The sequence below is a fragment of the Hydra viridissima genome, unplaced genomic scaffold (genome assembly GCF_058129835.1).
Source record: "Hydra viridissima isolate aposymbiotic clone 2 unplaced genomic scaffold, HvirCarnegie_v1 scaffold_1, whole genome shotgun sequence".
In the NCBI taxonomy this organism is placed as follows: Eukaryota; Metazoa; Cnidaria; class Hydrozoa; order Anthoathecata; family Hydridae; genus Hydra; species Hydra viridissima.
In genome coordinates, this window is record NW_028324300.1 from 23,718,139 (window position 1) to 23,735,595 (window position 17,457).

The 17,457-nt window shown below is 27.6% G+C and overlaps 1 protein-coding gene across 6 annotated transcripts in view; it reads left to right on the forward strand.

The window, feature by feature from the left end:
* The first annotated feature begins 622 nt into the window (after positions 1-622).
* The window catches only part of LOC149893995 (uncharacterized), a 59,699-nt gene continuing 42,864 nt past the window's right edge, over positions 623-17,457 (forward strand). For 4 of the 6 annotated variants that reach the window (XR_016449123.1, XM_090076534.1, XM_090076531.1 and 1 more), the window contains exons 1-3: positions 623-1,245; positions 9,378-9,509; positions 14,040-14,324. Coding sequence is in view for 4 of the 6 variants with exons in the window: in XM_090076534.1 (XP_089932660.1) it covers positions 1,188-1,245; positions 9,378-9,509; positions 14,040-14,324 (475 nt within the window). In the remaining 2 variants the exon portion in view is untranslated. Of the gene's footprint in view, positions 1,246-6,867; positions 7,171-9,377; positions 9,510-14,039; positions 14,325-17,457 lie in introns of those variants that run through there. The other 2 variants (XR_016449124.1, XM_090076532.1) reach the window with 1 other exon arrangement.

Consider the following 17,457-nt stretch of genomic DNA (forward strand, 5'->3'; position numbering starts at 1 on the left):
CAGTCATGCAACTATTCCTTGGTTGCACTTATCATAATGAATAAAAGTTTCAGGATTTGTTTAAATCAGGAACTAAGAACATTTAGAAGGGAATACTCAAATAAAGAGAACTTTTACAACAGACGACCGAGAGAGACTGTTCTTTTTTCTCTGAAGCACATGAACAATGAATTGAACGCAGATCAAACTCCTAATTTCGTTTGTCTTAATTAGCCTTACAAAAAAATTTTAACGAAATCAAGAAAAGGGATTTAAGATCTCTCACGAAAACTTAAGAATCTTCTTATCGAAAAAGTGAGAGAAACATTGTGTGGACCCTTTTATGATGTTTGTTTTTAGGGACTTTTAAACACCTTGTTAATTTATTTATCATCCATCATACATTTTAAAGAAATTTGAAAAAGTAATCACTTATGTTTAGGGTATCATTTTTGATGTCAATATACAATTTTTTTTATTTCTTTTGGAGTTCAATTAATATGTAAAAGTTGAATATATTTGATAAAAATTGTTGCTTTGAATTTTTGATTTTATGAAGCAAAATCTGTTTAACTTTTATTTATTTTCAATAAAAAATTGTTTTTTTTTATGAGTTAAAAATATCATTTTGTTTCATTTAATTTGTGTTTTTAGATTTATGATCAATATATTTGTTAAGTTGCTTATCGTGCTGATTTAAGTCGTTTGTCAACAAAACTTTGTCAACAACGTATGTTTTATTAGGTTTAAACTTTTACGCTGAGAGTTTTAACTGAAATATAACTGTTCTTAAAATGATTGTAGAAGACTAAAGATGACAAATTCGTTTGATAGCATATTCAAACTGACCGCAAAAACTTCAGAAAATGAAAAATGGGACGTAATAGTGTCGTATAATTGGATTTATATAAAGTATTGGCTAAATGCGAGAATTAAGTTTTGTTTAATGAAAAGAACATCGCTGATGATTTAGAAAATGAAATGGTAAAAGATGTTGCAAACTCTGAAATTATTTTTATCAATAAATTTAGAAGAATATGAGAAATCATTTGACTGTATCAGAGAATATATACATGCTTACTCGTGCCGGAAATTAATCATACTTATACAAGTTAAAAGTTACCTGCCTCTCTCTTCTCCCAAATAAACTACCATCATTTCAAGGAAGAAGAAGGAGACATCAACTCTATGAAAATAAGGAAGAAAATATGATGAGAATATTAAAAGGAAAAGTGAATAATGTCGGAAAAAGATACTCGATTAAAGGTACATAAAAATATTTTAAGAGGTCATTTAAATTTTTTTGTGAGTTTAATTTATAGTTGAATTTGTTACATTATTTTAAGCTCATGCCAATTTTTTTTCTTGTAGTTTGAAGGAAACTTAGTCAATTTCTAGGTGTTATATAAAGCACATCTTTCAATAAGTAGCCGTTAGTAGACGAGTTGTGTAAACGAGTGCGCTCTCCTTCGTGAATGTTTTGTTTTTCGTTTTCTTCTTCACCTCTCACCATCTCGAACAGTTTAGTTTTGAAACTAAAGAATTTTGAGTGGTAGTAAGAGGAGGATAACGTTCTTTTGGTTTTTATATTAATACGTATATTATGAGAAGGTCTTACGCAGATTAGGAGTTTTTTCCAATATTCGAACTACAGCATAGATAGTCAGATGCATCTGCATAAGATGACTTTATTATACGATAAACGAGTTAAATGACTTTATCCTCCTTTCTCTTTCTTTCATTTAACAGTTGTATTTTTCTTTTTAAATATGGCGAGAAACAATTCTTTATTCATGTATAAAAATTTTTGTATAAACAAGAGGCCAAGAAGTTCAAATATAATGCTAAAACGTAAACAGGTCAAAGTCTGAGGTTTTCGGTAAAAATTTTAGTGATTCTAAACCAATTTCCAAAAAAATCAAATACCGCTAAATGCAACAGTATTTGAAGACTCTTAACAAATAATAATGAGCTAGTATCTTTGATGTGCATCACATAACTGCACTGTTCAGAATGTCCTTACAATGGATTTAATGCAAGCTCCAACAGCTTCGAAAATCTCTGCTAGTAATTCATGTCGTTTTCAAAATTATTTATACTTGTGCAGGTCAAAATAATAACCGAAAAAACTAGGAGAGTGGTCATAATCTTTTTAGCAAGAATACAAACACATTGACATACCGGATACTCACACAAGAAGCGTGATTCCATTTAATCAAGAAGAGGTTTACAACTTATGATAAAATCTTTAAGAAACATCGTAATTATGCTTTTAATAGAAATTTTCAGTTTCGATTGAGAATAAACTTTAATTTGAATTCAGTAAGAGTTTTCTATTTAATTCGAATTCAGTAAGAGTTTCCGTAACTTGATGTTTTAGCAAGTGCATTATTACACATGACATAAGAAATAGCTTGAATGAAAAGATAGAAGCGAGAAAAAGTATGACTATAGTTGTTTAAATTAAATCTTGTCCACTGGCAATTCCTAAATGATGTACTTTTTTTTTTAAGCATAAAATTAAAATCGAACAATCCTTTTGAGTTCCAGTTCAGTTTGATTTTAATCAATGAAAATGTCAGAAACTTTTTTAGGTGAATTTACATTATAGAAGTTGTATGATAAATTATTTGAAATTTTAATAAAAACAATTTTTACAAAAATCTTTAAATATTTTAGTTTTGTGTTCACATTTATGTAATTTCAATGTAAAAACTTTAGTTTATCAAAAAAATCAAAAAGTTTATCTTTTTGTAGAGGTTTTGGTTTGGTCTCCTACTTATCTTATTTCCTTTTTTTATTTCAAATATAAAAATTACTATTTTGATTCTAAATAGTAAAGCAAAATTTCCAGGAGTTCAATTCCATTTCTTTCAGCTGTTGAATGAAGATTCTGATGCTAAAATAGGTTTTTTTTAACATTTGGTGGATATGAAAATTTTTTAACATTTGGTGGATATGAAAATTTAACATTTGGTGGCTATGAAAATAACCTTTTTTTTAAGAGTTGCACATCAATTCCAGTTGTTAAGCATGGTTTAGTGATATTTTCTTAATTTCATTTTTTTAGTATGAAGCATTAGTCTTTGACTTTTTAAAATATAATAACAATAATCAAAAAGAGTAAAAAAGTAAAAATGTTTCATTATTATAATAAAGAGTTGAGTTTAATGCATTATTTATTATTGAGTTGATTGATTTTCAAATTCTCATTCAAATTTTTATATATTGAAAAAAAAACTCTATTCACATCAAATACAAATAATTGAGAATGAAAATTAACTTTCTAAACATGTCTCAGCAATCCATTTGTCTTAGCCATCCATTTGTCTCAGCAATCCTTTTGAGAAGCGACACTTGATATTTACTCCGAATCTTCAAGGTACGCTGAGCAGATTTTAGATTTTAAAGATATTTTTAGTTCAAAGAAAATCCTGAGTCAAAATTGAGGCTGATTGACACAAATTCTTTCTCAATAATAAAATTATAGGATTCTTATGTTTCCATTTCTTTGACATTTTGTTAAAAAAAAAAAGAGAGTAGATTTTAAGCTTTCAGCAATAATTGACAAACAGACCGATCGCCCCTATTACAATACAGAAAACAAAGTTGGTAAATTCAAAGATGAATGAAACAATCAACTTATTGCTGAGTTTGTTTGTTTGCGACCGAAAATGTACTCCATTCACGAGGCCAGTGGTACCAATAAATTTATTTATAAGATATTTATAAGTTTTGTGACCTACGTTATAATGTCACCAGCGCTCACTTAGAGTCAACTTGAGAGTCAACCTTTCTTTTCACACATTTATGACGGCGCACAGTGGGCTAATTTTCAAAAAAGCTGGCCAAAAGTCAAAAAAAAAAAAATCTTTATTGTGATTTTATTATTTTGAAACTGCATAAACAAAGCCCTATTTATAACTTAAACATGCTAAAGAAACATGGTGTTATATTGTCAAACATATTTCTTAAAAATTATTGTTTGTTTATTTCACCTAAATCCTCTAAAGAACCTGCATTAAAGGTTTTAAAATTATCTGTAAAACATTAAAAAGTATTGCTATGTACATTTTTCATAACAATTTCTAATATTTGATGATTATTTTAATAGCTTTTTTTGCATTATTTTAAAGGTTGTTTATTTTTCTTTTGTGATTTCGTTTTTAAATAAAACTCATTCATTATTCTGAAAAATGTTGTTTTTCATTACTTCTTGTTTTATTAAAATTTTATGACATTTAATAAAACTGCATTAGACACTTTGTGCATTGGAACAGTTCCTTTTAAATTTAATAAATTAACTGAAAATAATGTAGCTCGCATATTTTTTCAGCCATTTTTTATATTTTCCGTAAGATTGTCCGCCCCCAGTTAAAAATACGGATTCGCGACGGGAAGGCCTGTAATAAGTATCGCCATGGTTTCATGTAATTTTACAGGTATTATCTAGTGGCTTTCCAATAGACGCAGACAAACTCGATAACTATTCTACCGAAACTGCACTACTTTTTGTTGAAAAGTATCCTTGGTACAACATGCCTACAACAGTACACAAAGTACTTATTCATGGAGCCTTAATAACAAAAACAGCAATACTACCCATAGGACAACTATCTGAGGATGCACAGGAATCGAGAAACAAAGACTTAAAAAAATATCGCGAAGATTTCTCCAGGAAAAATTCCAGAAAAAATACAATGCATGACGTTTTTTGCAGACTTCTGGTTTCGTCAGATCCTGCAATATCTTCACTTTTAAAATCTCATGCAAAAGTTAGCAGATCTTTGTCTTCTCAAGCTTTACAAATGTTATTACCTCCGGAGATTAACGAAAACTCTGAAACTCATTCGTCTGTGATTGAGTTTATCAACAATATTTCAACAATAAATGATTCAGATGACAGTGGTGATTTATTTTAAAGTAATATAAATGAAACAATTATGATAAATGATGCAAATAAAAGTTTTCCTTGTTTTCCTTGAACAAATAAATAAGTAGAATAAATAATGAATATTTCAATTTATTTTTTTTAACATTGCGGCATAATAATACAGTCATAATACATTATATATCGGTATTATATATAATGTTTATATATGTAATGTAAATAATACATTAGTCTATTGAACTTAAATGTCGAATTAGAACTAATTGGTTAAATACGAAAGCCCAAAGGCATTTCTAATGATTAATGCTTTTAAAACACCGCCATTTTGGATCTACCATTATTGAATTTTGGTACACTTATGTCAAATTCAAAGTTGGGGATTCAAAAAAATGCTTTACAGAAATTTTCCATTAATTATAATCATTTTTTGACTTTTGGCCAGGTTTTTTGAAATTCCGCCCACTGTGCGGCGCCCACTGCTTATCTGAATGTAAAACTTATGAAAACCACACCACTGAAACTATAGTGATCGATATATATATATACAGGGGCGGATACAGGTTGTAAAGATAGGGGGGGGCACAAATGGGGTGGGGTTTAAGGGGAGGGGGTATCCCCCTCCCCTTCTGGGGTCTATAATCAGCCGCCAATGATTTTTAATGAAATGACAACCCAAAATGGACAGTTTCCAGTACCCTTTTCTAACTAGTTTTGTTAATATAACATTTGCAAAATCATTGTTTTTTTTCCAAGAATGAATAGCAAAAACACTTTCAATTCTCAACATTTATATATTGAATACACTTTTACATGTATTGTTGCAATTTCCAAGTACAAAGCAAGAGTATGTTTTTTGATATTACAGAAAGTCAAGACGCAATATTCTACTTCCAACAACTTCTTAACTTACTGTAATAGACTACATACTGTGATAGACAACGCAAGAGTACATATTACATATTATTACATATTTTTTTTTATTACAGAAAGTCAAAACGCTGGAATATTCGTCTTAATCTACTTTCATCACGTTCTTAAATTTAACTTAAGGGATTGATGAACAGCATTCTTCTTGGATATTGGCCAGCATACATATCTATAACTGCATCTATAGGGAGTGGTATATCTTTGTGTACGTAAAGGAGTATCAGAGCATTAAATCTGTCTTCACCCATGGTACTTCTCATATTATTTTTTATGAATCTTAATGTGGAGTTAGCTCTTTCAACACCAGATGAAGTAACAGATGAGAGGAGTAAAATAAACATTATCTTGGTGATGTTGGGATATAAACATAATAAACATTATCTTGGTGATGTTGATCTTATTATTCATTGTTTCAACCCTCTCACAGTTTGACCTGCAGCGTCTCCAACTGCTACCATTTTTATTTTTTTCCCTACAAACCACGTTATATGAATTTGGCTAATGGCCGTAAGTCATAACGCCAACGTATATATTCTATTATAGAACGATAAGTAGCCTGAACCCTGAATACGCTGTTAGTTTTATAGAGTGAATGTCGTTATCTGACCTGAGAATGGATCGACATAATTATAAATTAAAAAATTGATCAAATTTTAGGGGGGGGGGGGGGCACGAGCCGGCTGTGCCCCCCTCTAAATCCGCGCCTGATATATATATATATATATATATATATATATATATATATATATATATATATATATATATATATATATATATATATATATATATATATATATATATATATATATATATATATATATATAACTGTTGAAAACTACCGTCTTACCAAAATGGTTGATGTTAGTGAGAAGTTTGAATTTTGTATTTATAATTTTTTCCTAGCCTTTATACTTTCACATGTATGGACACTGTGGTCAACATGTACTAACTAAATTAGCAATTGATGTTAATAGATGTAAAATAGAGGCTCAAAGCTATTGGACCTTTTCCGTCACTGGCGCCTAACCCCCATTTAAATCTACTATTTCAAAGTTTTTTTTATGAAATATGAATCTTGCTTATAACAGAAAATATTCCCAACTTACAATTTTTCGGAAGAGGTCTAGTTGTGAAATTATTTGAGAAAATCTAAGGAGGGAAAAGGCTTTCGATTTCACACTTTTAGAGGCAGACATAATTAAATCGCAGTTTAGCTGAAAGTTATTGAGTGTGCGCCATACAGTCTGTCACTTTAATATCACATGACCACATTTAGGGAGTATTCAAAATATGAATAGATGATTTTGTTTGAGCTGTATCAGACTTCACGCTCTTTTCGTTCCTTCACTTGAGAAAGATAAATTGTCGATTAGGTAGGGATCTAGTTTTAACAAATTTCGTTTTTTGCTGACTAGATGTTGACTGAATTGAAAAAGGTTTTTCCAAATCGGCTTCACTTTATTAAACTTGTTTTTTTTTAATTAATTTTTTTCTGATTATCTAACGAATATTATTACTCGCTGCACATTTAACCTTTTTAAAAATTTGAACATTTAGAAGGAAAAAGATTCACCAAACCAATTTGTCATTTAAACTTGAATAACTTAAAACTGATTTACTGATATACAAACCAGAAAACATCACAACTTTAAGTTCATTCAGAAGGCAGTTCCTGACAACAATTTAAAAAAGTATTTATAAAAGTCATCATAAAGTACTTATGAAAGTCATAAAATTTTAAAAAACTCATAAAATATTCATAAAATTTATAAAATATTAAAGGCTCATAAAATATTTATAAAACTCAACATTAAATATTTATATAAGTTTATAATATTTACAGAAAATTTCATAAAGTTGCTTTATGCTTTTAAAACAAAAACTAAGTTCATGCTTAAAAAGCTTTTTCAAATGAAATAAAAACTTTGTTATGTTAAGGATAGAAATAAGCATACTCATTAATTCTTCAGAACAAATTAGTAGAGAAATCTAAAAATGCAATTAAACTGATGCTTTTTTTAAAAAAGATTTGTAATATTTCCTGTTAGAAATTTTTTTCAGTTTAAAGATCAACAAAGTTTTCAAATTCAAACCTTCTTCACTGTCATCCTTTTTCACTCTGTCATTGCTGGATAATGGCTGGCTGAATAGTAATGAATAAAGTGCAAACTTCTGTATCTTTTTTTTTTTTTTTTTGATTGAATAAATATGGATTTCAAAGTTTGTTCAATCAAAATATTATTTTGATTGAAAAAATTGAAACTATTATACATGTTTAGGCATAAAGAATTGCAAGATTCCTGAAATAAATTTGTGATTCTTCACATACTTTATATTATTTTGTTTCAACACACAAGTGCTATTTGATAAAATCCATTAAAAATATTTTTTTGAAAAAAAAAAAGATTTATGAATGTAAACTTGCCACACCACATTATTTTACTGTTTTAAACTATTAATGAGTTCTGCTTTAACAAACTTGAAAAATTTCAATTGTATTAAAAAACTTAAAGAAACTTGTGTTTTATTGTTAATGGAAAAATCAAAAGCATATGCTTAGCAGTTTTTATTTTAGGGATGAGTTATTTTTAGGAATTGAAAAGGGATTTATGTAATAAAGATAGAGTTTGTTAGGGATTTTAATGTAATTGTAATAACACATTTAGAAGCGATCACTTTCACAAGTGATTCACTTGCCTAAATTAAAGTGAATCACTAATTGCTAAAAATCATTAAAGTGTTAGTCTCCTTAGGTATTTTGATTTGCTACTGAATTTCTTCTCTTTAATTTAGAGGAAAGTCTTGATTTGTCTATTCCACATGACAAATTACAAGAAACAAAACTATTGTATATTCAAATTTTTCAAATCATAGATCATAAATGTATGCAGGTAATTTAATGATAAAAATATTTGAGTAGAAACAGCATTTGAATTGAGAGAGTTTTTCATGAAAACCATTTTTTGTGTACATGTCATTTCTAAATTACATGATTGATGATTTTTAATGCTGTGTTAAAAAGAAAATTTGTTTTTTATTCATTGAATTTTCCTCAAAGAAACACTCTCTGCTTGTTTTATTACATTAAGTAGCAAATAGCTGTCAGTATAGTATAGTAGCTATCTAATACAAATACTTGTTTACATAACATTCATTTATAGAAAGTTATAACAAAATTTTTGTTTTAATATCACCAAAAGATATTATCTGTTACATTTAACTTCATTCCCCCTTCTACTTGCCACCTTTTTATTACAAGTTTATTGCAGACTTTGTTGTGTTAGTCAATCTTTCATATAAATATAATTTAAACAACTTAAGTTGAACATTATTTATGTAATTGTTAAGGAGCTTCTGCTTTGAAGACTTGTGACTTAGTAATATCTCTTTTCAGTCAAACCTCTTTTTTATAGCCTGTACAATTTGTTTTTTCAAACAGGAATCTTATAAAATTTGAGTGCCTCAAATAATTATAAAATCATTCATTTTGTTTACTAAAGTAATACCTATTATAGCTGTTTAAAAAAATATATACTAAAGTATAATATTTTGTAAAACATTTTTGATTTTGGCACACTAGATTCCATGGGTAACACATGTTGTCCTAAAGGAAATGGCGAGAACAAAGCAGATGATGAGAAGAAAGCATTGTTGACATCCAAGAAAGCAACAACATGCTACATGTCACCAGCATGTTCTTTGAATCATGAAGGTAAGAGAAATTCTTAAGAATTTTTTTTATTGTTAAAAAAAGTTTTAGTTTTTATGACAAAATAATTCTAACACTTTGTTTAGGTTTTCAGTTTTAACCATCTTTTATTTTTAACAAATATTAATAATTTTTCTTACATTAGTATTTACTTTTTTTACGATACTTACGTATAAAATGAACAGATGTATTTTAATAAGAGAGCACAGTCAATATTCAGAACCATCTATAAATGATAGACCAAGTCACATTGTTGAAAATACAAGCAACATGAGATGTCCAATTTTATTAAATGTTTTTACACTAAATACTTTGTTTGTTTTTATGAGTGTGTTTGTCTCTCTCTCTCCATATATATGTATATATATATATATATATATATATATATATATATATATATATATATATATATATATATATATATATATATATATATATATATACATATATACATATATATATATATGTATATATATATATATATGTATATATATACATGTATTTTGTATATATATATATATATACATATATATATATATATGTATATATATATATATGTATATATATACATGTATTTTTATATATGCATACACATGTGTAATATGTATATATATACTTGTTTATTTTATGCATGTATCTGCATTTATGTGAAAGTTGGACATTGTGTATTCATAAATGTAGTATAGTTTCATTTAATGTAAATAGTAGAGAGGTTGTATTAAATTACAGAATATTCAATAAACTTTCTGATTTTTACAATTTTTATGATTAAACATTATAACGATTCAGTTATAATTTGTTATGCTTTTAAAAAGAAAGAAAAGTGTTAAGGACAAGAAAACCTTCCATTGAAACTTACTCCTCCTAAACTGTCCATGGTCAAATTATTATTATTTACAATAATTTTTTATCACAATTTTCAGTAATTGATTTCTTAAACGTTGTTTTCCTAAGGTTTTTACTTAACTTTAAATGATGAAATGCATTTAATAAAAGTTTATCAAAATTGTTTAATTTATTTACAAGTTTAACTCATGAAGTTTTCTCTGTGTTCTGACTGAAATGTTAGTTATTGGAGTGTAATTTTCTCTAAAAAGTGGATTTGAATGGTTTTTTTTTGACATAACACTACAAACGAAGAGGGTGCATAAATTTTTCTTCAGGTGAAGAGAAACTTAACTTACAGAGCGCTTTCAATGTTTAGCAAATGCAAATATTTCTGAAATTATTTTTCTGTTTTTATGAATGTTGCACTATCTTTATGTAATGGAACACTTAAAGTTTTTTTCATATGTAAAGTGCATTAATTATTAACTGATTACACAAAACAAATATTATAAACTGGTTATTTTAACATATTGACAATTTTTTAAATAAAGCATACAAACTGCTGTGCATTTAATGTGCTAAATTTAGTTAATATACTAAAACTGCTAGTTTCACATCAGCTGTGCCTATTTTTTTTAAAATCTTTTTCTTGTTTGAACTAATACCTATTTGTTATTAATCAAGCAACCAAGACAAAGTGATATAATGAGGATAACAAGTGGGATAGTATTAAAGATTAGTAAAGTAAGAAAGATGTGGGGATGCGAGAGTGGTAGTAAATGGGAAAATAAAAGGGAGCTTTAAAAATGCTAATTTTTTTTCTCCTGCAACCTTTGATTTTTTTTTTCTTCTGCTTTTGTTTTAAATACATATCTTCTGAAGTATAAAAAAATATATAAACATGAAACAATCATGAAAAATTTTTTTTTGAAATTTTATTAGAAAGTTAATTTAAAGAAAGTAAATATTGTAAATAGTTTATCATGCAAAAAAGCAGTGATATTACGGCTGAGAAACCAGGACAAAATGTTTGAGCTAATATATAACCATAGTAAGGTTAGTTCTTTTCAAAAAAAAGTTCTGCATGTTGAATTGAGAAAATTCTGTTTTATATATTAAATTGCTGTTACATTTTAACTTTTGCGGGAATTTTTTAAAATTTTTAAAATTTTTACAAGTTTAAACACTAACTTTGTAAATTAGCATTTTAATTACATGTATATGGTAAATAAACATAAATCAAAGAGTTCACATAAAACACAAATGAAGTTCAGGAACTTTCTTTGCACACATTGTTGAGTATTCTCAAATTTGTATTTAAATCTGAGCTTTTCTTTTCATTAAAGTGTTGTATTTATAATGTGCATTGTTGAACAACAGTATCAGTTACTTTGAATTTAAATTTTCTGTTCATCATGAAATTTCTATTATTGCTAGTATTCTTTTTTTAGGACAGTGGTTCTTAACCATTTTAAAGTCTAGGAGCACTTTTGATCTTGACAAAAATTTGAAGAGCACTGACATCAAGGAGTAAAAAAAAAAAAAACAAGTACACATATATACGACTTTTATTGAAAATAAAAGATTATAACATAACAGTTTAAAATGATAGCATGAAAAACAAGTTGTTAATAAACATAAATTTAATTAGTAAAAAAGAATTATAGAGCAAAATTTAATTCAGAAAATAAAAAGATTTAATGTGAAACCTGAGCTTGACGGTTTTTACAAATTTCAGTAATATTAGACCTAATTTTAGAAATAGCTACCCTCAATTGTAATTATTACAGTGTAATGTAATGGGTGAACATTAAATTTTGAGTTTCATAATTTTGCGGAGCACTTGAAACTACCTTGCAGAGCACCATTGCTCTGCGGAGCACCGGTTAAGAACCACTCTTTTAGGATAAACTGTTAAAACACCAATCTGCAATTGATGACATTTTAAAAGCAACATTTTTAAGTAAAATATTTCTTAAACTGACTGTGAAGAAATTATTCTCAGCTCTTTTATATAATTTACAACTTTTACATTTACAGTACTTGTAAATGGATTGAACTTTATAGAAGTTGATAAACCAATGAAGTAGTTCATCTCATGATACCAACTGAGACACTCTACTTTTAAATTTTTTTTGAAATGGTGATCTTATTTTTTTCTTAAAGAATGGGCGTTGTCAGTCAAAAACCTTACTCTCACTGTTACTGCTGACAAAAAAAATTTGCATGAATTGCAAAACTTTTGTTAATCATCATGAGAATGCTTAAATTTAATCTGAACATTGAAACCATGTAGAATGTGGTTGTAATTAGCAATGTAAACCTTTAGCTGACATGAAGACTTCTGATTATTATGATTGTTATGATAATTAAATTGTAATTTGTTATTCTTTTAAAAAAACAAAAAAAAAACATAAGGCTTAAGGATAAGGAAACTTATGGTAAAGATTAAATCCTTCAAAACTGTTCATGGTATTTTTAAACATTATTTTTACATTATTTTTGATCATAAAGTTATTCACTTCTTAAATATTTCTTTCCTAAAGTTAGTGAACTTAAAATGATGAAATCTATTAAAAGGACTTCTATATTTAGTGAAAATTTATCAAGATTGTTTAATTAATTTACAAGTTTCAGTTTTCAAACAATTTTAACTATTACTTAAGTTTAACACATGAATGAAGTTTTCTCTGTGTTCTGACTAAAATATTAAGACTAGAATTTAATGCTATTGGACTGTAATCTTCCCTTAAAAATTATTTTGAACAAATTTACAATATTAATGTATTTCCTTTTATAACAAAACAAAAAAAAAAAAAAAAAGAGGCTGCATAAGTTAAAGTTTTCTTCACTTTAAGAGAAATTTTACTTATAGAGTGTTTTAATGTTTACCAACTGCAAATTTTTCTTTTTTTTTTCTGTATTTATGAGTGTTTTACTGTCTCTATGTCACCAAGCACTAAAAATTAACTCCATGTGTAAAGAATGCACTTTTAACATTAACAGCTTTTGCACTACCTTTTTTGTTTTAAGCCTGAGTTTTTTTTTTTGGGAAGTTAAAATATAAAATTTAAAATGTAAAATTTTGCTTTTTTTTTGCTACAAAATCTTCTGCTTTAAATACATATCTTTTCAAGTGTTAAGTAATATATAAACATGAAACATTCATGACAAAGTTTTTATTGAACATTGTTAAAAACTTTGAAGAATGTTACTATTGAGTTTGATGAAAAAAAGCAGTGGTTATTAAGATTTCTATGCCAGAACAAAGTCTTTGAGCTGATATATCACCATAATAATGTTAGTGTTTGCCAAAAAGAAGCTCTGCATGTTGAATTGGGAAAATTTGGTTTTGTATATTAAATTGTTGTTATTTTTATTTACGTTTTTCTAGAATTTTTTAAATTTTATAAAATTTTTACAGATTTAAACTCTAACTTCTTTAATTAATGATTTAAATATTTGTATATGGTAAATAAAAGTAAATCAAAGAATTTGATTTCCTTATTTATTACTTATTTGAACTCAAATGAAATTATGCAAAATTTTTTGCATGCAGTTTTAAGTATACTTAACATGCCTTTAAATCTGAACTTTTTACTTTCATTAAGGTGCTACATTTATAAAGTTAGAACAAGTTAATTAATAGCTTTGAGTTTTATGTTTTTGTTCTTAAGGTACTTTCTTTTACTGTTTCTCTTTTAGGAAAAGCCACGTCAAAACACGAACCTGCAAATTATGACATTTTAAATTCAGTATTTATATCATTATGTGAAGAGATTGGAAAAGACTGGATGATGTTGGGACGTATATTATTTATTAAAGATGCTGAGCTGGATGAAATTGACAATAAAAAAGTCTCTTTGATAGAGAAAGCATACAGAATGTTATGCTTGTGGAAAAAACATCATAAGTCTCCAACACTTGATGTTTTATTGAAAGAATTGGAAAAAGCAGGAAGGCATGATTTGATAAACATAGTAAAAGAAAGTAAGACTTCAACTGTTTATTCACCAAAATCTTTTAGCAATTATTTATATATAGAAGCTGCATTAAAAATGTTTCATAAATTATTGGCTTGTTTTCCTTTAGCAGGAAAAATTGCTATTTGTGCATCCAAAAAAGTATTAACTTTTTTGAAATTTAATAAAAGGTTTTTAGTTAAAATTGAAATTGAATTAAAAGGTTGCTATCATAGTAAATTATGTTAAAATATCAATTTAAAAGTGTTTTTTGCTTAAAAAAAGTTTAACTAAGATTTATTAGTGTTTGTAAAATAAATTTTAGATAAAACGTTTGGTTATAAGTAGAAACTATTAGTTACAGTAGTGATCATAGAAATAGCAAACCACGTAATATTTACTTTTAATTGCATTTTATAGCATTTTTCTGTTTTTTATTTTGATGGCATTTCTTATGATAACTTACAAGTTGGAGCTTACATTATTGTAAGGATGTACATACAACAATTTGACAAAAACTTTAAAAATTTTTTGTCAAATTTTGTAATGTGAATGTGCTCGATGAAATAGCAAATGCTAGTAGATAGGATATCTAAAAAAATCTTCTTTTAACTTCTCATAAAATAAAAACTAAAATTGAAGGAGACCTATGAAGCAAAAAAATAACCGATTGTTTGTTCTGGCATGGCATTGGTCTGGTGGTCAAAATTGATGGTACCTCACTTCTAAAAGAAAAGTATGTATTGGTTTTAAATTGTTTTAAAAGTAGAAAAGATGTCTGTCATTTGAGCAACACATCTGTTTGCAATTCAGTGTTCCAAACAAAATTTAAGTTGTGATCAATGTGTTGCAATTGTTACTTTGTCCAATGAAGGATTAACAAATTGTGAACTTGTTAGAAGATTTGGAGTGTCTCATATAACAGTTGGTTGGGTTATAGAAAGGTTTGTAGAAACCAATGATCATGCTAGTTAACTTGGCCAAAGCAGTCCATGAGCTACCAATGCTGTGGAGGACTGATTTTTAATGCTTCGAACACTGAGAGAACCATTCACTACTGCACATAGTCTTCAAATACAACTTACTAATGTTCATGGAACTACTGTTAGTCAAGATACCAAAGAAGAAGACTTTGTGCTTTAAATTTTTAACCCTAAGCAGCAGCTACTGGTCCCAGATTATCTGTAGACCACTGAAGAAACAGACTGACTTTTGCAAGAAGGCATATGAATTGGGAAATCCATGATTGGGCACAGGTCTTATTTACAGTTGAGTCAAGGTTTTGCTTTGTAAGTTCTGATTGCCACCCAAGAGTGTACAGAAGACCAAATGAAAGATATTTTGCTTGTAACATTTGAGAAACCACTGTATGTGGAGGCAGCTAATTGATGGTATGGGGTGGAGTATCTTTAACAGTTCGCACAGGGTTTTTTATTGTTGATGGTGGATGTCTGACTTCTCAACAATACATAGCAGACTTTTTAGAACCTTTTTTGGTACCTTTTGCACGGTACATTTGAGATGGATTCCTTCTTATGCAGGATAATGGTAGACCACATACAGCATATATTGTTACTGAATACTTATTGTTAATATTTAAGTTTTGGAGTGTCCAGCTTGCAGTCCAGATATGAACCATATGGAGCATTTTTGGGACATAATGGGACACTGTGTTAGAAGCCAACATCCACTACCTAACAGCCTAGATGAGCTGCGACAAAGTCTTATCTGCGTGTGGGAAGATATCCCTCAAGAAATGATTAGATCTCTAATTGAAAGTATGCCACAGCGCTGTCAGGTTATAATAACATCAAGAGGTGGTAACACTAGTTATTGATAAGTCAAAAATGTTCAATTTAAGTTGTATTAGTGTGCATAACAATAATAATCATTTTTCTTTATTTTTTTAAACGAACCATATTTTTAGTTTTAGTTTTTTTCTTTCACCCTCAAGTCATTAAAATGAATTGAAATGTATAAGTGGTGCATTAATTTTATGGTTAAGTGTAGTTTGGAGGAAAATTCAAAAAGTCTGAAACACTGCTGTCAAACAATGTCAAAGGCTTTTTGTTAAGTACACTTTATTCTTTATAAATGCAGCATTTCATTTTGAGAAGTGCTGCATTTATAAAGAATAAAGTGTACTTAACAAAATATTTGTTAGTTTTAATATTTCGATATAGACTTTTAAACAGCGCTATTTTTTGTTTGATGTGTTATTTCTATGATCACAACTTTTCATGGTATTTTGTAAACCTTTCAGTAATTGTAGTTATACTTCAGTTAAAAATAATTTTTTTTCTTATGATTTACAGCTAATAAATAGAAATTAACATTTTTTTATTTCTCTAACAAAAGAAGAAGCTATTTTAACTCTTATGAAGAAAATGTTATATACAGTGATTACAGAAATGCTTTTTCTGTGATCACTGTATATAAGATAAATTCTATTTGCCAAATTTAGTAAAATCAGAAGCCAAGTATGCTAGCTAATGTAAATGGACATAAAAGGGAGTAGCAGTGCTTTTTTTGCTGCAAATATTTTATGCACAAATTGGTTTTAAGCTTTTATTGTTAAAATCAAATTCTGTTCATTAAACCTTTTAAAAAAGGTTTTAATTTCATTTTTAACAAAAACAAGTTTTATATCTTTGCAATCTTTTCAGAGACATTCTGTCAAAATTTGATTTGTTAACTTACTGTTGCTGATATTTTTACTATAACTAACAAAACAGTTGAATACAGTCAGCAAAAAAGTTGTTTATATAGTAACAATAAGTGCTTTATTTCTTTATTTTTGCCATGAGATAAGCAATTGAACTTTGCAATTTGTAAGTTAGTGTTTGTCAAACAAAGTTTATTGCTAGGATAAAAAACAAATCATTTGAAATAACACATATTGATTTCACAATTTCAATAGGGTTGAAACAATTAACCACAGAATGGTAATATTATATGCTAATCAAGTTATATCATTTTACAACTGCAAAATTAGCAACCTTTAGTACTTCATTGGGTGCAGGGTATTTGTAAATGTACTGCTATGTCATTGAGGTTTTTGCAAATCATTAAATTGAACTGTTGGTGTTTATCAGGTTACTTTGATCTGTTGTAACTAATTGCTTGAAATGATGTAGTTTTTCTTATTTGAGGATTCGAGG